At 48.4% G+C, this 21589-nt stretch overlaps 2 protein-coding genes across 2 annotated transcripts in view; one reads left to right on the top strand and one right to left on the bottom strand.

The window, feature by feature from the left end:
• Txndc5 (thioredoxin domain containing 5) overlaps window positions 1-11995 on the top strand; it is a 29319-nt gene extending 17324 nt beyond the window's left edge. The window contains exons 5-10 of the mRNA XM_021633098.2: window positions 2537-2652; window positions 4735-4821; window positions 5388-5528; window positions 8233-8315; window positions 9483-9612; window positions 10511-11995. Of these exons, the coding sequence (XP_021488773.1) occupies window positions 2537-2652; window positions 4735-4821; window positions 5388-5528; window positions 8233-8315; window positions 9483-9612; window positions 10511-10633 (680 nt within the window). The 3' untranslated portion in view covers window positions 10634-11995. The remainder of the gene's footprint in view (window positions 1-2536; window positions 2653-4734; window positions 4822-5387; window positions 5529-8232; window positions 8316-9482; window positions 9613-10510) is intronic.
• Window positions 11996-12088: 93 nt separating this feature from the next.
• Bmp6 (bone morphogenetic protein 6) overlaps window positions 12089-21589 on the bottom strand; it is a 143698-nt gene continuing 134197 nt past the window's right edge. Inside the window, exons 5-7 of the mRNA XM_060372682.1 lie at window positions 14492-14568; window positions 13368-13478; window positions 12089-13276 (exon numbers count right to left, since the gene is read on the bottom strand). Coding sequence (XP_060228665.1) covers window positions 13127-13276; window positions 13368-13478; window positions 14492-14568 — 338 coding nt within the window. The 3' untranslated portion in view covers window positions 12089-13126. The remainder of the gene's footprint in view (window positions 13277-13367; window positions 13479-14491; window positions 14569-21589) is intronic.

The raw sequence follows: 21589 nt of genomic DNA, 5'->3' as shown, positions 1-21589 counted from the left end.
GTGAAGGCTCGTGACAGTGTTCAGTTGCATCTCATGCCTCACCAGTAGAATTTGGACTGCTGCAGGATGCAGCCTGCTGTAGGTAATAGATTTCCTCCTTTTTCGTCCACGTAGACGTGCCTAGGTGCACACAACACCCTTGGATTAGAAAGTTTATTAATAGTATTCACGTGTTTACTGGCTGGCAGCAGAAACAAGCACATTTCTGACTTGTTTGAGCAGTGTAGTAGAACTGTTAGAACTATGAGTCAAATTAGGTGTTCTTTATACTCACTTTTTGGACTTGGTCTTCTAAGTATCTACCTACCGTCTCCACTGTGAATAAAACACAAACCTCCCTTTGTTACCACATGGACGTGTTTCAGAAGTTGGCTCAACCACACGTGGCTAGAAAGCAAACACAGGTTCCTTGCTGGCTGCATTATCAAGTGCTGCCGTGGAGAGGAGCCCCCCTCTCCTAGAAGACTGGGTTGCATACACTGTGAAAAAGGATTTAGAACTGTATCTGGCCCTGAAACCTGTGCCTGCCCGGAGCCAGGTCTTCTCACCATCTCTGTTAACTCAAATGCTTTATCATGGTGTCTTCCATTGCTATTAGAATGAGTTATGTAGTCTACTGGGAAGTCAGACCTACTCAGGCTCTGTGTAGAATAATGCACCCAAATCCCTTGTCCTAGACACTCCCCTACAGGCCAGCCAAGCCCCACCCAGAGCAGATGTCTCCTGGGGACACACTCTGCAGACCCCATATGGTGGTGTTCTGGGGCTCACTGGCGCTCTTTCCTCGAAAGGCAGCTGTGGCTTCCTGCCCTTGCTGGCTTCCCATCAGAGCTGCTGAATTCTGGGAATTCAGTTTGCATCCTGCTGCCCAGGTCAGCACTCTACATGTCTCCTGCACAGGTACATTTTCAGCCTTGAAGATAAGTTTCTCATAATGTCAAATAATCGAATCACTATTTCCCTGAAGAGCGTTATTGCCATAGCCTTAGCCATCAGTGTGGCAGGTCACTGTCATACACTGTGGCCACTGCCCAACGTCCATTGGGGGTTCTCTCCTGATTTGGGGCTACTGTCAGCCTAATGTAGAAGCAGAACAACCAGATAAAAATCTCAGTGCCCAGATTATAATGTTGTGAGGACGTGATATTTTTCTTTTTTAACTAGCCAGGAGGGTTATTTAAAAAGAAAAAATCTTCTGGGTTTTGTTTGTTTGTTTTGCTTGCTTGTTTGTTCATTGTTTGTTTGTTTGTTTTTGTCAAAATATATAACTACAGAAAGCAAAATCAGGGCTTAGTGAGTTTTAAGACAGTTTTCCATGACAACTATCCAAATAAACCCACATCCCGGACCCCTCTCCTGTTCCCTCCCCAGAGGCCCTCGCCCCGTGTGTAGAACCTATACCTTTTCCTTGTGACTTCATAGCTCAGGTGTGCATTGGTAAATACTAGACTTTGTTTGGTCATCCATCGTATGACAGTTTAATGCCTTTTTTAATTTTTATTTTTTTTAATATTAATCATAGGTTATTTACTTTGTATCCTAGCCGTAGCCCCCTCCCTCATTCCCTCCCAATTCCACCCTCCCTCCTTCATCTCCTCTCTGTCCCTTTCCAAGTCCACTGCTAGGGGAGGTCCTCCTCCCCTTCCATTTGACCCTAGCTTATCAGGCATCTTCAGTACTGGCTGCCATGTTCTCCTCTGTGGCCTAGCAAGGCTGTTCCTCTCTCAGGGGTGGGGGGACGTAAAGGAGCCAGTCCTTGAGTTCATGTCAGAAATAGTTCCTGTTCCCCTTACTAGGAAACCCACTTGGATACTGAGCTACCATGGGCTATATCCGAGCAGGGGTTCTTTAATGCTTTTTTTTTTTTTTAACTTCAAGTTTATGTTGGATTTTATGTATCTTAAATTCATTTAAATTTTTTTTTTTTTTTTTTTTTACTCACTGAAGGCTGAGGGTGTCTGTGTAAGGCTCTTTTGATCTGTGTGGTCCCAGCATTTTTTCCATGTTGTTTGCTGGAACACAAATGGCTTGTGGACCTGAGGAATATCCCCCACAGTCTGGACCTGTTCATCAAACCTCTGGTGGATTCACACATTTCCTTGCTTTAGGTTTTTCCATGTATGCTTTTGGGGCTGCTGGGGTCCCTATGGCTGCTGGTGACTTAGAATGTCTGTCATCTGTGATTGGCGTGGCACTGATGGCCACTGTCTGGTCCCTCCCTCATCAGATTTGTTGGTGCTAACCTCATTTATCACTTGGCAGCGTTAGGGTGGTAAAAGAGGCAGGGGAAATGTACAATGCTTTCCATTCTGCCAGTTTTCTCTGTCTGAGTTAGTTTTCTGTTACTTTTCAAAGATGACAGATTTGATTGTGAGTTACTCAGATATAAACATGTGCTGTCAAAGTCTTTTTTTACCAGAAGGACTTGAGATCTATAAGCCAGGGAACAAAGTTGTATTCTTCATTCAGTTGAGCATCTGGTCCTGTGGTGTAAAGTGGTTCTTTCCCCTTCCTCTCTGCTTGGCCTTCGCTACAGGCAACCACTTTATCAAGTTCTTCGCTCCGTGGTGTGGTCACTGCAAAGCTCTGGCTCCAACCTGGGAGCAGCTGGCTCTGGGCCTCGAACATTCCGAAACTGTCAAGATTGGCAAGGTAAGTGCAAGCCCTTGTTAAACTGGAAACAGTCTGCTTTGGGCTGGATTAATTAGCAGAGTGGCCTATTATTCATTCCTCGTGCAAAGTCGCAAACTTGATTTATTAATTCCAGTTAGTGTGCCACTTGACAATTCATTTCACCTTCACAGATGGCAGCCTGGTTTTGGAGCCTGCTGGGTTTTCCACAGCCTGGAGATGAATTATGGCCTTGGCCAGTTTATTTTGAAGGGATGGCCAGTTCTGAATTGGCAGCCCTGGAGCTGTGCGAAGATAAGGGGGTAGAGCCTTGTAGAATGTTCACTGATGTCCATGGAGCTCAGCCAATAGCTTTCGTCAAGGGTCCTGTGTTCTGCACTCACACAGGCTCACAGCAGACCCTTCCTCCTGGCGAGGTCCACCATGCACTGCTAGCCACAGTCCCTTCTGGCTGTCCACACAGAGAAGCCAGAAGTAATGGGTAACAGCATCTTTGTGTCCAGGGTTTCTGGAACTGTCGAAACAGCCCCTGGGCATCTGGGCACGTTTAGTCTCATCAGCTTTCCGGTACCCACTGGACGCTCGCTCTTTATGAAATTCCTCCAGTGAAAGTCTCCCTCGTCCGCTTACCATAGGCCTTGTTCGCTGCCGTGTGTCTGGGGTTTGATGCTCAGAAGCAGAAGGTGGGGGCTGGGTAGAGCTAGCAGGCTGGCCCTGGTTGGTTGTCTCCCCTCAGCTGCCCCTTGTATGTCGTCAGGAAGATGAGAGTTTGCTGTTGAGCATGGCCCTGGGCGCGGGGGGGGGGGGGGGGGGAAGAGTGATGCTGAGTAAATTGAAATTCTCACTGTGACTTGTATGGATTTTCTCTTTTTGCCTGCTATGCTTGCAGTGCCATGTTCTGTTGCTGATGATTAGTTAATGGCGAATGTACTGATTATTTCAGCCATTGACCACTGTGTGGAAATACATCATCTTGCATTCTGCCTTGCCCCATCTTGGTATATATACTTACTTCACATTGTTTTGTGAGTTCACATTGTTTTAATGGGAGGTGATTTTATTCAGTAGAGGCTCTGAGCAGAAGCAGGCATGAGCAGAAACAGGCACTGAGGGGCCTTTATGGCTAGGCACTTGGAGCTACTTCAGACAGGACCTTGGAGAGTGCTTGTGCCCCTCGCAGGCCTAGCTAGAAGCTTCCTGGACTTCATTTTAATACTTTAATGGCTCTTGCTGCAGTCTTATAGCCTAACCCCACTCTGTTGACACAGTGAAAACCAGCTTAGTTCTGCTTGGCTAATTTTAATGCTCTTAGAAATTAAAAAAAAAAAAAATGCTTGTGAAAATATCAGGCAAGCAGAATCTTGATTTACATGAAGTAATCTGAGCCAGGCCAATGGTACAGGTCTCTTAATCTCTGCTGTTCTGGACTTTGAGGCATGAGGAGCACAAACTCAAGGCCAGCTGCCACAACTTATTGAGACCCTATCCCAAAATAACAGTATGTTAGCAAAAGGGCAGAGAATGTAGCTCAGCAGCGCTTGCCTCGTATGACAGAGCTCTGGGTTTAGTTCCCACCAAAATAAATAGCTGCTTTAATTCTTACTTGGACAAGCTGGAGTGCTACACTTAACAAATGTTCTTATTAAACACAGACTACTTTGCTCCCACTTGTGTGTCGGGGGTGGGGAGGTGGTATGCATAGGAAGCAAACTGCAGGGACCTGTGCGTGCTAAGCATTTGCTGTGTCCCCAGCCTTGATTTGAATCTGTAACTATGAGTGACAGTAGGTTTCCATGGCATTGGGAGCTGCCTAGGGGGTGTCCTACTCTCAGCAGCCCAGCTCAGAACCTTCTCAGGTGCCAGGTGGGGCCATTTTCAGTTGAGTTCAGATAAATCTCCTCTCTCAAGACAGACCTCACCATGTCTCCTCAGCATGGGTGTATTTGTGGGTGGCTTCTAGGCACAGTCTTTCTAAAACTTGCAGATTGCTGCCAGGGATGCTATGGAATCTGGATTAAAACTTTTTTAAAGTATAAACTGTCTGATAATACCATTTACAAGACAATGAAGAGACAGACCGGTGCTTTTCTGTGCTGTTTTCAGGTTGACTGCACGCAGCATTATGGACTCTGCTCGGAGAACCAGGTCCGAGGCTATCCCACTCTGCTCTGGTTTCGAGATGGCAAGAAGGTATGTCCTCAGCTCCTGTGTTCTGTGTGGGGATCCTTCCACCGGCCATCATGGCTGAGTTGCTGGGAGTTTCTAGGTACAGGGAATGGCCACCGTCACCTGTTGGAGGAGTGTGTTCAGTGGAATACAATGCATGTATTTCCCTTAACTGATAGACCTGGTAGAGAAGAAAACTGATACCTGTCAAACTGTTCCGAGGCATTTTTGGTAGCTTGGGTTTTCACTTGCCTTAGACACCTGTGCAGGCCCATGTTCTGGTATGAATGCTTGCTCCTGGTGGGGTTTTCTCTCTCTGCCCTCTTCCATGCCTTGTCCACGGTCAGCATCTCAGAATTCTCGAGGAAGTAGGAGGGATGAAAGCCTAGCCCCTACTTTAGACTCTGATGAGGTGTAGCGTGGGGGAGGAGAGTGTTGTTAAATCTATTTCCCATCTAAGCTGGAGCAGGCAAGTACCACGAGAGACAGACAGCCGGAGCTGGGGAGCCTGCTGGGGGCCTGCCTAACCGGACAAATGGGATGGCGAGGCGTGCGACGAGAACGCTGACAACATCCCTGTGTTTGGACAGGTGGATCAGTACAAGGGAAAGCGGGACTTGGAGTCACTGAGGGACTATGTGGAGTCACAGCTGCAGGGTCCAGAGGCGGCTCCGGAGACTGTTGAGCCTTCAGAGGTCCCCGTGCTGGCTGCCGAGCACACAGGTGACAAGGTGGGTGTTTGTCAGAATGGAGGGAATATGGTCCCACCTACCTACAGTCTGCTCAGTGCAAGGTGATTTCTTGTCTTTTTATTGTGTGCTTCTCAAGGCCAGGGTCAGCAGAGGTTTCTTTTGAGAAAACCTGAGGTAGATGTGAGAAAATCCTGAGCAAAGGCAGTGTGGTGTCAAAGGCTGCAGTCTGTCCTTCTGGCTCTAGTTGCTTGGGAATGATATAGGTAAAAGTTTGGCATAAGCCTTTTCTGCTGCCCATTTCTGGTTCCGCCAGAGCTGGCTGATGTCATTTTACTTTGACCCTGTTTCAAAGGGGCCTGAGAGATCTGCAGTAGGAAGGGCTATGCAGAAAATTAGGTGGCCAGATTGAAGAATATTTCATCTGTTTAGGCGGCCTCTGTCCAAGGGTGTTGGGTGTTAAGGTTTATATTTAATTCTGTGTGTAGGTGCCTGCAGGGACCAGATGCATCTTATCCCCTAGACCTGGCATTAAAGACAGTTGTGAGCATGGGTGGGTACTGGGAAACAGCTTGGGTCCTCTGCAAGAGCAGCATGCACTCTTAACCACTGAGCCATTTCTCCAGTCTCAAGGGATCTTGGGTTATAGACTTCGTTTTGCATTTGTCAAGCCTTAGGCACAGTCTAGGCACTGCAGTGGGCTGCCAGGAACAAACAAACGCACGAAGAAACCTTGTAACTGTTTCCCCGGCTGTGAAAGGTGCTGGGTCTCTGGAGGAAACAATGAGAAAATATATGAGCAGGTGTTGTGGCACTGTGACAAGCCTGGAGAAAGTAAGCCTAGAGAGAAGAGAAATGAGCAAGTGTTTGCAGAACCAGCAGTTCAAACGTTGCCAGAGGGGGGCGCATGGGAGCCAGATCCAGCCTGAAGAATCTGCTGTTGTGTTCAGAGCTGGACCACAGCCTGGCAGGAAGGCGCTGAGAGGAGCCTGCTCCAGTGCTGCAGTGGGGTGTCTGAAAGTGGGGAGGGATAGGAGCCTTGAGTGTGGAGCCCTAGCAGTTTTGAGCAGGTCAGCTTCAGGAGGATGACTTGCAGCTGCTGGTGTAAGAGGGAACACTGTCGTATTGAGTTCTGGATGACAAGGAGACCGAAGTAAAGGCGAGACAGTGGGGCAGGAGGAGGGGTGCCTAAGGACCCCACCACAGTGAGGACGGTTGTGGGGCGTGGGTAAGGGAAGAGGAGGGGTCCGAGGTGACTCAGATTTCGGAGTCTCTGGCCAGTGGTGGCAGATACCCAAACACAGGTAAAGAAGTGGCGAGTGGGCGGTGGCACCTTTGGTTGCCCGGGGCTGGTTTCCAGGCTCTGTGCATGAGAGGGTAGAAACGAAACAGTGGACCATCAGTACAGGACTCAGATCCAGGCTGGAAGGCCACACTGAGTGATAGGTACCAGTTAAAGCATATGGGAGGTTGTGTACATATCCACATGCCCAGTCATTTCGTGGGAGCAGACCCTGAACTGGGAATAGGAGGTCCCTGGCACCAGCACCCTGTGGGTGCCAGTGTATAACTGTATGCACATTGTTGCTTGAACCCTCACCACTGAGCTCTTCCTTTGACGGTGAGGCATTGGGGCCATGGGAGCCACAGGCAGGCTTTTGGGGCATGTCTTGTCCCCTGGGATGAGGGCAGTGACTCTGAGTACCTCACTGAATGCCCGCTATGTACACCGAGGGTTAAGACTCCCTGGAGCCATCAGTCAAGAAAACCCAGGTCTTTGGAAATTGGAAAAGTCAGTGGTGTTAGCTGGCCCTGTCTCCTGGTCAGGCAGCAAGAGGCTTCCCCAGGCTCTGGGACCCATTCCTTACGTGGACTCCTACTGGTCAGGGATAGCCCAGAGTTTTGGCTTATGAAGTGTGACCACATACAAACGTTAGGGGAGTCTGTGTGTCATCCCCAACAGGGTAATTACACACTGCAAGTGCTGCTGTCACACACCATGGCTATTTATAACAGTTTTCCACCTCTGATCTGGCCTTTCAGAGAGCATGCTGCTTATTCTGGACAGAGGATGGATGGTTGTGTTTGTAGTGGCCCCGCTTAGGTCAGTGTACCGTTGAAGACCCGGACTGTGATGAATGCTCCACAGTGCCACTTTGAGAGGGCTGCTGAACTTTTAGAGAAGTACAGATGAGATCCCCTGAGCTGTCCAGGGAGAATTGTTTTAAAATGCCTGCATGGAATCCTCCAGCCTGAGTTGGTCCACACACATACTTACTCTGCACGTCAGCAGACTTAGAAGCCTGTGAGTGTCGTAAAAGCCTCCTACTCCATCGGTGCTGCTAGGTTCCCGTTGACTAGAGGAGGTACATGCTTGAAGATAGGCAGGGCAGGAGAGAAAAGTGGCATGCAAGTCCATGCGGACCCAGAGTTGGGCCGCAGGTCTGGACTGGTCCACACTACAGAGCCCCAGGGGACGGTCCCTGAAGCCCCTAGGCTGGTCATGGGCTGTGCGGTCTGTGAAGGTCTCAGCGTACTACCCCTTCTGTCACGTCCTGCGCACCCCCTCCCCCAGCAGCTCCTGGGCATGGCACCCTGGGCCTCCCTGGGCCTTGTGCCAGCGTCTCTGCCCATCAGGAGATCTGGCTGCCCTGCACGTCACTTGTGGACTGCTCTGGCCAGGTCCTATCTTCCTGCTCTCCCTTGCTTTAATCAGTGTGTTTAAATCAGCCTTCCTTCCCTGAAGGGCACTGTGTTGGCACTCTCCGAGAAGAACTTCGAGGACACTATTGCACAAGGAATAACCTTCATCAAGTTCTATGCTCCATGGTAAGTAGCTGCTGAGACACTGTGCCAGCGCCCTGTCATAGCGTGTTTCTCAGCCCAGTGGGCAAGAGTCCCATTTACACATAGGCCATCCTGCAGGAAATGATGCCTCTGGACCTTGTCCAGCAACACTTCTTTTATAGAGAAAGACACAAAGTTACTTTAAAGCTCGTTCTACTTAGGCACAAACAGAAATGGAAGTGAATTGTGTCAGGCATAGAAACACTCAGGAGAGCTCAGCTTTCTCGTAGAGCCATTTAGTACATGACCTAGTTACCTACCTGAGCCTTCCTGCTCTGTGGTCCTCAGGGACCAGAATCTGAGTGGATGGAGAGCAAACAGACCTAGATAGCCTGGCACAGGAGTCGATGGGTTCCATGAATGGTTGTGGCTCTGTGCGTCCTTCGATGGCCCTGAATCTCAGTTCCCTTAGCCCTAAAATCGCAGGAACACTTTGTCTTCATGAGTGCAACAGTCCACTGAGCACGCAGAGGACATAGAGGAGCGTTAGATGGTCAGCCCAAACACACAGAGGTTACTGTGTCACTCTTCCAGCTTGTGCACTCGGGTGTACTGTTCATGAGGATCTGACTCATGCCTGAAATCCTAACACCAGGACAGCTAAGGCAAGAGGACTGTGAGTCCATGGCTGGCCTGGGCTACAAAGAAGAAATGCTACCCGATTAAAATTATATTTTATTTATAAAAACCCCAAGGCTGTGCAGGTGGAGTGAGAAAAAGAAGACCCTCTTGTAGGGGGAAAGGCAGAAAGTGTGTCAGGACAGAAGGGAAGATTTGAGCCTAACTTTGTTGTGGCCTCTTTGATGTGGCTGAAACATCAAGGCATCTCCACCCAGGCCGTCCAGTCTAAGCTGTCCTCGCATGGGTGTCCAGTTCACCCCTGCTCCCCCAGTGATTCCGTGTGTCAGCTCCACTCACCACGCTCTGGACGTGGGCTTAAAATCCATCTTTGCAAACCTGCTCGCCTCTGTCAAGTTACCAAATGTGGCACAGCTGTCAATTCCTTCCCAGGAGAGGAAGGGCCTAATGTGTCCTCAAGTGGGAGTACCTGGTGGTGGTTATGGATACGAGGTCACGGTGACTACCCTGTGGGCGGAACAGACTCACCGTGTCCCGAGTCTCAGCACAGCTGCCCCTGTTCTTTTCTAGGTGTGGCCACTGCAAGAATCTGGCTCCTACCTGGGAAGAGCTCTCCAAAAAGGAATTCCCTAGCTTGGCACAAGTCACCATCGCAGAAGTAGACTGCACCGCTGAGCGGAACATCTGCAGCAAGTACTCGGTGAGAATCTCGGGGAAAATACGCCTGGGGAGAGGGGCTGAAGATTCGGGTCAGTGCCCCAGGGCACTGTCACCTGGCATCATGGAGTGAGTTTGCTCGCCGTGTTCAGGTCTCCCTAGAGAGTGGCCTGTTTCTTGAGTTGTGTCTTTTGAGAAACAAAGGACACTGAAGCAGAGAAAAAGGCTGGCCTTTCAGAGTGGGGCTCGGGGTTCTGGCTGTACTATCCTGAGATGCCAGCCGTTGAGAGTGGCCCTTCAGGGACCTGCCTGCCCACAGCCCAGCAGCTGCCTTGTCCTAACCACCCAAGAGTTCAGCCTTCCATTGTGAACATGCATTGTGAAGGTTGGGGCTGAAAGCAGTTGTGATTCTACCCCCCCCCCACCTTGGAGAGCCAATCTGTTGTGAGCTCATCATGCGACATTATAGGCTATGTGCGTGCCATTTATAGTTTGCCTTTCCTATGTGTGGGGCTGGGCATGGAATGAGGGCCTCATGCATCCCCAGTGGAACTACCACTGACGTTAGCCACAGAATTTCCCAGCCTGACTGACAGCAGCTTTTGTTGTTGTTGCTCTGTATGCACAGGTCTATGAGCTCTCAAAGGTTGACATCAGATGTCTTTAGTCATCATCCACCTTAGTTCTTGAGATTGGATCTTTCATTGAACCGGGAGCTCACTGATGGGCGAGGCTGGCTGCTCAGTGAGCTCTGGGATCCTCCACTCCCAACCCCATGGCACGGAAATCACAGAAGAGCTTGCGGGGCCTGTTTTCTTTTTTTTTTTTTTAAACATGGGTGCTGGAGATCCAGCTTCAAGTCCTCCTACTTGTGTTGTGCTTTACTGACCAAACCATCCCTTCATGTGTGATTTAAAGCACCCTCCTTTTCTCTCTTAAAGGTACGAGGCTATCCCACGTTGCTGCTTTTCCGAGGAGGTGAAAAAGTGGGTGAGCACAATGGAGGTAGAGACCTTGACTCTTTGCACAGCTTTGTTCTGCGCCAGGCGAAGGATGAACTATAGAAACCCCCGTGCGTAACAGTGACGTCACACGGACACACGCGTCTCCACTGTGGTTAGTCAGAAAGCTGAATGTATCGAGCTGTGTAGCTCCCTGTGTGCTTCCCCAGCCACCACACACTGTGGACCTTAAGCTTCTCTAGTCATAGCTCCGGGTCCCCGGGCCAAGCGAATATTTTCAGTGGCAAACCGTCCTCTAACCTTCTCTCGACTAGATTAAATTGGGTTCCTCTGCTACTGAAATACAGTCAAGGAAAACCAAAATGGCTGAGCTCTGTTGGCTCCTGGGGGATGTAGGGAGCCTATCATCCAGAAGCAGTTTTGTTTTTTGTTTTTTAATTGCCTGAGTTCTAGAAAGGTGGCCTAAGGCACTGTTGATGTCCCCCTGATCTGAGGTCACAATTGACTCCATAACATGGAGGTCCATAGTGTGGAGATTTCTATCCACAGAGCTTTGAAGACCCCTTCATAGCCACTGTTGGGTTCCTGGTTGTTAATGCTTCTCTAGTTGAGAGGTAAGCCATAACAAGTGGTACTTCTGATGTGTGCCCAGAATATTCATGCTGTTCAAAGGATCCTCTTGTCTGCTTTGCATAGGGTGGGACACATAGATGCCTTCTGCAGAAAGTGAGAGGGTGGGTTCTCGCCATTCTATTTGCCTCCCCGGGCAAAAGCACCTGATAGGCTTTCACAGGTCCAAGGACCAGGGAGACTCTTCGGCTCCACTCAGGCCTTCCTAGAAACAGCTTCTGATTTTCTTCCTAAGTAGTCCCTTTTAGCAGCTTGCTCTATGACGTCCACCTTCAAGGAGGCTGACCATCCTTCTAATAATGTGTGAGCAGTGGGATTCATTTGACCTCAAGACCAAAGACTGCATTCAGCAGGGCTGCCCTCGCCCAGGTATCCCAGGCTTGGATGGCACACTAGCTTCCTTCCAGTTCCTGCTGTCCCGGTTGGTAGACGCTGCTGCTCTCACCCCTGCAGAGATGCAGCTGGGGCCACGCCTCTGTCTGTCTGTCACCATTGAGCTACTTGTCCTCAGAACCACCTTGTGCCCAGACCCTTCACCCACCTCCCGTGAGCAGGGTGAAGTCAACCCCTGGCACAGAATGTGTGGTAAGGAGACCGGAAACAAGGCCACGTCTACTTCCCGGGCAGCAGGAGCAGAGGCACCCGCCAGCCCCTGTTACAGACATTCACTATGAATCATGTGTGGGCCACAGCTGTCCTCGGCCCAGCTCTACCGGCCCAGCTCACAGTGGCTTCAGCTTTGCATCATGAGTCTTGTATTAAAAGAAAACTCAAGTGGTACAATTGGTTTATACTTTCTAAATAAACTTTTTTTTTTTAAAGAAAAAAAAAAAAGTCTGGTCTTTGCTTAAATGTTACAGCAAAATGGATATAAAATAGACAATAAATTATACTTTCTATTTACAAAAAAGCTGTAAATACAAACAGTTACAGATTGTAAATGTATTATTTAATCAGTTTAGTATGAAATTGGCTTCCCAGTACATGATTGTGAAAAAGACATTTAAAAAATATCCTAAGATTTAATCTGAGTCTTAACTTTCTACAAGAGGAAGTTTTGGTTCACAAACAGGGCGCTCACCTCGACAAACCCATTCCTAAGGGGCAGGGTCTCCTCTGTGGGTTTCTGCTGTAGCCCTGAGCCATGGAATGCTACTGTGTGGAAAGCAGAGAGCAGCGATAGGAGCCAGCCGCAGTGCTGGAGCCAGTGCTCCTGATGCTAGCGTGCCTGTGGAGCCAGTCTGCCTAAGGATGCAGGATCGCGCTGTGCTGGTGCATGGTTTAAAGGAAGGCTGCTGCAGGTGCCCCACGGCCCCGCCACAAAGTACAGTCCATCTGCTTTGGGTTCTAGTTGAGAATTCAGCTATTACGGGAGGAGGAGGGTGTGGAGATGCTACAGTTTGTTTGGACCAAATACAGTACATTTTCATACCACCAAGCATCAACACAAAACATGGAACTGCAGCAGCACGCAAAAGGCACCTCCTCAAGCCTGCTGATGGCCAGGCTGCAGGTCCTGTGTGAGCTGGCCTTGCTGGGGATGGAATCTGACAGAGCTTTCCCCGCCCTCCAGCTGTCACCTGCAGCATCTCCCTGCGAAGCTGCTACGGAGCCATCTGGTCTTTCGACCGGGGATATTTAATATTCCTTCAAGCTTATTCTCCGCTTACACCTCAAACAGCTAGATCCTAAAGCTAAAGCTAATCTGGGTGGGACTGGGGGAGGTGAGCATTGTGTCTGCATTTCTCCGGCCTGTACTGCAAGCATCGCAGCTTCTTACAGACCAGCAACTGCTCAGGTGTGAACTGGGGAAGTCATCGGCAAAGAAAATCCTCGTTGGGCTAAGGCACCAGCGGGAGACGCTTCCGGAGTGTCCTCGCCCTGCGGCACTGTGCTTGTTCGTGGGTTTTAAGGCAGATGTAGTTAGGAATCCAGGGCAAAATCACCCCTGCAGCTAGCTCCAACTTAATGGCATCCACACGCTCTCACAACCATGTTCCTGTATTTCTTCAAGATGACGTTGGAGTTATCGTCAAAGTACAGAACCGAGATGGCATTCAGCTTAGTTGGTGCACAGCACGGCTTGGGGACGTACTCGGGATTCATGAGGTGAACCTGTTCCGGGATAGAAGCATGGGAGGGCACTGTTAGGAAGGACAGCTGATCTGGGCCTGCACCCGCTTAACAGCCACGTGAGGGCGCTCACCAGGGTCTGCACGATGGCGTGGTTGGTGGCGTTCATGTGCGCATTGAGCGGGAAGGAGCACTCCCCGTCACAGTAGTTGGCAGCGTAGCCTTTGGGCGCGATGATCCAGTCCTTGAGAGAAAGCAGAAGGAAGCAATGAAAGTTCAGGCACCCCTACACCGTCTGCACTCTTGGGGGCCCCAAGAGAAGGCACTGTTCCTGGGGCACCGTGTGGGAGGTTCGGTAATCACCCAGGTTCACGTTCAGGTGAAGCTCCGGGATGAATCTGGCCTGCCCGACCCTGGAGCCTTCAGTCTCCCCATGGGCTCACATGGCTTAGTTGCTACGGACCTGTTAGGTCTGAAATTGAGCTGGTGGCTGGCTTAGGACAGGGTTGCATCCCTGGTAGATGCCAGTCAAAATGCCCACAGTGTTCCTCACAGACTTAGCATCGTAGCTTAGCACAGGGCGCTGTGGGTCTGACTGCGGACTGCAGCTTGCCGCTGCCACCCAGTGTGTTCATGGATGAAGAGAGGAGACTGTAGCCGAGAGACAGGACCTTAAAACTCGGAGCACTGTGTCTGCCGAGTGCATACTGCTCCTATATCACCGTACAGCTGGGAAGCGGGCAGTTCAAACATGGTAGAAGTCAGGGTCTGTCGTGTGCACTTGGACCCAAAGGATCCTCTGGAGGAGCCCATTATGCTCCTGTCAAAGTGATGCCACCTACGTACTGAGAAACTATTACCTTCTGAGCACATCTAGCTGGACTTGTTAGAGTGGGTGAGCCAATTTAGAGCTACTGGAGAACTTAATCATCAATTTTCTTTTAAATCCTGTTTCAAAATAAAAGTTAAATGTTGAAATAAAGACATGCTCTTGGACTCTGGAAGATGAGCTCAAAGAGAAGCAGGCCTTGAGTGTGAGGGGTCAGAAAACCCTGGAAGGCCATAAAGGAGCCAGGAGGCGCTTCCTCTATCAGCAGGCCGGGTTTTCCTGCCTTAACTCCCGCAGCCTGAGCGTTTGAGGACTACCTGGATTCCCATTGAATCAACTCATTCCAGAAACTGATGACAGCAGCCATCCGTGAGGTAGGAACAAGGTACCCATTAAGGCCCTCCACCCTCCCTGTCCTGAGAACTCACCTGCCATCCCAGGTCCTGGAAGCTCACGTAAAGCTCATGCTTTTTGCAGGCTGTTTTTAATTCACTGCTGTTGTAGTCTGTTGGAGGAGACAAAAAGATACATTCGTGAACTCCCTTGTTCCTTCAATTAAAAACTTGGATTGAGAGTCTTCCTCTCACACATGCCAGACGCTGTCTGAGGCTCAGGACAACTATGAACCAGGCCCCTGCTGACACACATGGTCCCCCCCCCAACAGCTCTGTTGAGTTCCCAGTTGTTTGCCTAAACTTAGCACCACTGGAGAAGGGAAATCATTAGGGTTTGTTTTTGTTTTTTTTAATCTTGTTTCAAAATAAAAGCTGTTTAAGTATTCAAAAAATAAATTCCTCTTAGGCTTTGGAAGAATGAGGTAAGAGTGAGGGAGAGTTGGCAGTGAGTTAGCATGGTCGCGGAGCTTTAGGCCACACTCCACTTTACGCATTCTGGGGTCTGCTTTGGACACCCTGTTGATTTAACCTTTAGACAACAGATGTGCCTCATGGAATCTGCTCCACGCAGGGTCTGCAGGTGGGTGCACTGAGATCTCCACTGGCCTGGAGAGATGACATACAGTCGTTAACAGGCGACTGTGACAGGCAGGAGTCACTGTGTTCCAAGTGTGGACTGCACAGACATGGCGTGGGGGTTTGCAGACAGCTCTGGGCCCGAAAGAATGCCCTGAAGAAGTGTTACGGTCAAGGGCCAACCCGGAGGCTGAGGAATGGGGGAAGCAGACTGTGAGACGTGTTCTCTTGTTCATGGTCCCCTCTATACATTGAGCCCTTTATCCGCGCCCTACCACCATCATTCCAAAGTCAACAGTTTCCCCGAGAATCTGCTGAACCTGCCTGTGCAGTTGAGGAGCCACTGGCCCAGCTGACAGCCATATCAGGCGGCCTAAGAACACCTTGATTCATTTCGGCCTACCAGGGCAGCTTTTGTGTGACGTGCACATCTTCTCCCTGCTGCCAGGGGAGTAGAGAGGTGACTCCCTTAAAGCTGTGTCCTCCAAGAACCCAGAGCCTCCAACGGGTGTGTGAGGAATGTACTCAAGTAACTCAGGCACAACTCAGAATACAGACGCCACAGGCAAGGGTCACGGATCAGCAGCGTCGCTGAGGCTTATTATAGAAGGAACAATGGGGGGAAGAGTAGTTCTGTTGGGATGAATTGGTGGACATACAAAGAGTTGGGAGATAACGTTGGGAAAATGAATGACTCGGAATGATAACAATGATGTGGACTTTTTTACTGGAGGCTGAAGTGAGTCTTCAAAGGGTTTAGAGTCCAGAGCTACGGCTTTAAAAGACACGTGGGTGTGTTCGTTAGGTAGGAGAGGTCAGAAAAGGAGAGGAGGACAAGGAGACAGTTTGGGAAAAAAAGAGTCTTCCCCTGATATGGTTAAGAGACACACATATGCCACCCCTGCCCTTGTCAGTCAATACAAAACAATGAGTTATCTAACGGATGGATCTGAACTGGAATGACACACTTTAACTCTTGGAATTCTCAAGCTCAAATAAGAAGAAGGTGTCAGCTGAGGCTAGTGACCTGGGAAGAGAGATGTTGGTCAAGTAGTTACTGATTCTAAGGATATCCACTCCACCCCCACCCCCTACCTGGTCTCGAAGAACCTCCTCCCTGACCTGTAGTTTTAAGTCCACTTGAGATACACAGTCAGCTCTGGTGAAGGCTACACAGGAAGAGTAAATAATGGAAACGCAGGAAATACTAAAGCAAGAACATGATGGCAAAAGAATGGGGCAGATATGAAAAGACAGGTAATGCAAAAAAAGAAAAAAAAGAAACAAGTAGAACTTCATGAAAACAATAAGCATTGGAAATAGAATGGAAGATGTAAGCACCAGATTAGATATAACTTAAGAGAGAAGAATCAGACCGTTTATTTAAAGAAACCTCTTCAAATGTAAGTGGTCAAAAAGATATGACCATCTACAAAGACACATGGAAGACAGAATAAGAATAAAAATAAAAAAAAAGGCCAACTTCCAGAAGGAGTCCCTGACAACAGTGATGGGGGCAAGGGATATTTGGAGACCTAAAGGCTCTGAGAATTTCCTAGAAGTAAAAGAGAGAACCATCTTTAAATAAAAGAAGGCATGATGAATCCCAATCAGAATAAATAAATTCCTATGATGTCAAAATCTGGTGAAATTAGAATATATTAAATAGAAAAAAAATCTCAGAAGTAACAGGTTAAAGAAAGATTGCTAAACAGACTGATAATAAAATTAACAAAAATATGCATTTGAGTATTGAATGGCATAAGAATAATCCCACTAATCTACAGTTTTATAGACAGTCATAGCCCACCTCACTTTCCTTTGAGCCTCTAATCTTTCTTTCCTGCCAGCTGGGTGTATGAGCCCAGGCTCTTGAAGATTCTAAGGCCCTAGTTTCCCCATGTCCTTGTCAATGATGTGATCCCCTACCTCGGGTCTCATCTGGAATGGCCCTATATAACTAATGCTGGCTTGTGTTTTCCCCAAACTTCCTTCAAAGTCTTTTAGATCAATTTTTAATCAGTGGCTACCTATAAAATGCAGAGATATCTAAATATTTTCTTTTAGAGTTCAGGCAGATAGGAGCCGTGTGAGATAATAATGAATGTATGTATGTGGTCAAGCATGATAGTGCACACCTGCAATTCCAGCATTTAGGAACCTGGGCAATTTGAGGCAGGAGCACTTGCCAGGAGTTCAAAGCTAGCTGGGGCTTCATAGTGAATTCTGGGCCAGCCAGAATATATTATCTGGTTTTTATCTCTATCTGGAGACTGGGTTTAATCGTGTAACTGATGATTTGCTTTTGCACAGCAACAAAATCCCATACTCTATGGCTCACACATGGTATGTTGCTCAAAGGTTTCTGTGCTGGCAACCTTGTCCTCAGTTTAACAGTTCTGCTGGTGGAACTACAATGGGCCTCGTAGGCGGTAATGATGTCACAGGCACCACCTCCCAAGATGGTATATGGCTTTCTAGTGACTAGATCAGTTACCTTGACAGTAGATTCTTATAAAGCAGAGCCACCCATGTTTACTGTCTTTTATATGTCCCATTTTCTGTCCTTGGATCCAGCGTGAGGCTGTCTTCTACACCATGACACTTCCTGAGGTCTTTATCAAATGTAGCTGGCCAAACTTTTCAGCTTCCAAACCATGGGCTAAAATAAGCTTTTCCTTAGACGTACTCAGACTCAGATATTTCATCATAGCAACACTGGATGGACAGAGCAACCACACAGAAACCCAGGGCCACGAGGCTTAGTGGCATTTCCAGGTATGTGTACCTTCTGAGGCTGTGAGAGAGAGGATGGTGGACCTGGAGAGGGCACAGAAACTCCAAGGCCCCAGTCCCCACTCCACCTTGTTCTAGATCTCTGATTTAGCCATTCCTGAGTCTATAACCAAATGGCAATCATAAATTCAGAGCCTTCTGGAGAAAGTTACGAAACATTGAGGAATGGGCACAGAGACTCCTCAACTTATAGGAAGACCAGACACAAGTGGGGGTGGCCTGCTGGAGATTTTGCCTTGGGGAGAGCCTGAAATAGGGTGGGCGTTCCTAGTGAGGACCTTGCTTGAATGAGTTGGCTCATGTTAGAACTGAACTAAAGGCCACCTGGGTCATCAGAACACAGACAGGGACAGCTCCTTCAGCCCTAGATTCCTAGTTTCCTGTCTATGACAGACCCAAGATGACATAGTCCAAGGACTTCATCTCAGACTTTCCAGCCATCCCAGCTGCCTGTGGATCCGACTCCCGCAGCGCTCAGCACAGAACTCTCTGGAAAGAGAAGCTATTTCTTTTACGGCCAGACATTGACGTTTTTGTTATTAAGGACTGGGGCCAGAGAGAGGAAAAGCAGGAATTCAATCCTTCTGTTTCCTTTCCTACAGATACTCTCCGGCCAAGCTTGTGTTTCCTTATAGTTCCATGGTGAGGGCTGGCAAAAAGCGTATAAATATTTGTGGAGGTCACTGACCTTTGGAACGCTTGTTTCTGTAGCTCAGGGGTGGGTGCCCTGGGTTCCACATGGAATGACGATGCTGACCCAATTTTTTCATGTGTTTTGTTTTTACAGATTGACAGATGGCTGAAAAAAACACCCTCTTACCCCAGCCACCCTTGATATCTGTTTACAAGAGGGGTCTGAGGAAGGCCAGGTTAAAAAAAAAAAAAAGTATGCAGCTAAAATTTAACATGAACATACCCACTTCAGTGGGAGAAAAGAAAAAAGTGCACCTTTGTCCAAATGAGGCAGAGAAAGAATTAGAGGCAAAAACAAAACCATGAAAACGCAGGGCCACAACCGCCTCAAGGCCGGTGACAGGGCCCACGGACCCGGTGTTTGACTCATGGGCATCCTATACACAGATCTGAGGAATCACCAGCCCTGGCACTGAAAGGGCACTATAGCTCCATCTAGACCCCAGGTCAGAACCACCAGGAACAAGTGCCATGCTGCCCAGGTAGGTCGAAGCACAGAAGAGCCACAGGTGCTGCCTTGGAGGATCAGAGGCAGGGACACCATTGCTCTAAATAGAGCCAAAGTCTCGCTTTGGTCCTCAGGATGCCAAGGGAGCCCAGGGACACGCTCCCATGAACCCCTGGTATCAAGATACATCTTCAAGAATAACTGGCTATTATAAGCTTAACAAAGCAAGCCAAAACCTGGCCCTCCATCACCCATATGGTTCTCTGCTTGTACAATTAATCTGGTGCTTTCTCAGAAAATTGGGAATAGTGCTACCACAAAATCCAGCTATACCACTCCTAGGCATATATCCAAAATATGCTCAACTATACAACAAGGACATTTGCTCAACATTGTTTGTAGCAGCTCTATTCGTAATAGCCAGAATCTGGAAACAACCTAGATGTCCGTCAGCAGAGGAATGGAAACAGAAATTGTGGTACATTTACATAATGGAATACTACTCAGCTATTAAAAACAAGGAGATCATGACATTTTCAGGCAAATGGTGCTAACTAGGAAAGATCATCCTGAGTGAGGTATCCCAGAAGCAGAAAGACACACATGGTATATACTCGCTCATAAGTGGTTATATATAATATAGGATATATAGACATATAATATAGGATAAACGTACTAAAATCTGTACTCCTAAAGAAGCTAAACAACAAGGAAGATGATAGGGAAGATGCTCATTAAGAAGGGCAAACAGGATAGACATTGGAAGCAGGAAAAGACATGGAACAGGAGCCTACCACAGAGGGCCTCTAAAAGACTCGACTGATTGAGGTATTGAAACGGGCTGAGACTCATAGCCAAACTTTAGGCAGAGTGCAGGGAATCTTAGGAAAGAAGGGGGAGATAGAAAGACCTAGAGGGGACAGGAGCTCCACAAGGAGATCAACAGAGCCATAAAAACTGAACCCTGGGGGCCCTGAAGAGAATGATATCCCAACCAAGGACAATGCATGGAGAGGACCTAAAACCCCGGCTCAGATGTAGCGCATAGACTCAGTCTCCAAGTGGGGTCCCTAATAAGGGGAGCAGGGACTTTCTCTAGAATGAACTCAGTGGCAGGCTCTCTGATCACCACCCCCTGTGGGCTGCAGCCTTACCAGGCCTCAGAGGAAGATAATGCAGCCAGTCCTGATGGGACCTGATAGGCTAGGGTCAGATAGAAGGGGAGAAGGACCTCCCCTATCAGTGGATTAGGGGAGAGGCATTGGGGGAGGACGGTGGGATTGGGAGGAGACAAGGGAGGGGGCCACAGCTGGGATACAAACTGAATAATTTATAATAAATGATAATTTAAAAAACAAACAAACAGGAAGGCAGGGCCAGGGAGATGGCTCAGCAAGTAAGGTACTTGTTGCCAAGCCTTATGACCTGAGTTTGCCTGTCTGTTTGTCTGTCTGTCAATTCATTCTCTCTCTTTCTCCTGCTCCACTTCCTCCTCACCCTTCTTTTAAAGAGGGCATACCTACTCTTATCCTCCTTTCTCCTCAAATGACAAGGGCAAAAACAAAACAGTAGCTATTAAGGTGACACCTGTGTTCAGAAGTCTAGCTGTCCTTACCTTGTCTCTGGGCTTCCAAGCATCATCTTATTCCAAAAAGAAAAAGTCTCTCGCTCCTACTCTCCCCGCCTGTAGAACAACACGCCACTGAGGAGGATGCAGGAGGGACCAGCTCCTTGTGTTGCCACGTTAGGACAAGTGCAGGGGACTCACTGGGGCTCAGAGTTTTGGTTTCAGGAACCACTTAACAGGCCACAGAAGGGTTTGGCTTTCTGTCTGTAACTAGAGGCCCCAGGAAGGCAGGAGTCCTGTGTAGTTCTGGGGTTCCCAGGTTACACCCATACCGCCTAATCAATATGAGATGACTTTGATCTCTCAACTACATGCCTTAAAAACAGACAAGGTTTCCCATAAACACTGAGACTCCATGAGCACCCCACAACCTCCTCACTCTGCCACTTCTTGAGTGAGGTGTCTCTGGCTCCCGGACCCTCCCTGTGGTCGGTGATCACTAACTTTCTGGGCATCTTACACCTTCTTGTTCTGATTTATGGAGGTTGAGAATCAAAATGTTTGATTCTGACCAGACCGGAAGAACATGTTTCAGATTTTGAGGTTCCCTCTGCCCAGATTTTGGAATAATTCCATCAGCTTTCCTAAGCTGAACTTCTTTGATAAAAGAAAAAAAAAAGTTTTTGAGTGCTGACAGGGTGCTCGGAGGGTTTTAGGTGAAGTGTTTCGGTTCTGGAATTTTTGGACTGGGGGTGCTTGTATTGGACCAGGTTTTCCCAGGTTTTGCTGACCATCACAAGGGAGAACTAGGAGGAGGCAGAAGGGAACTTCCTAGCCTGTCACACCCCAGACAACTATTATTCTAAAGCGACTGGATAGTAAAAGCCAGGCATGATAAGGGTTTTGAAATGATTCCAGCTTTGGAGTCACTAGCCCACACCTAGTTTGGCACATCTATAAAAGATTAAGATTTTATTTCATTTGATACGCTCTGACCAAGCCTCATTCTTAGCTGAGGCATCTAGAATCTAAGCTCGAGCTCTAGAACTTT

Source organism: Meriones unguiculatus, chromosome 19, assembly GCF_030254825.1.
Source record: "Meriones unguiculatus strain TT.TT164.6M chromosome 19, Bangor_MerUng_6.1, whole genome shotgun sequence".
Taxonomy (NCBI): Eukaryota; Metazoa; Chordata; class Mammalia; order Rodentia; family Muridae; genus Meriones; species Meriones unguiculatus.
This window is presented reverse-complemented; position numbering and strand designations above follow the sequence as displayed.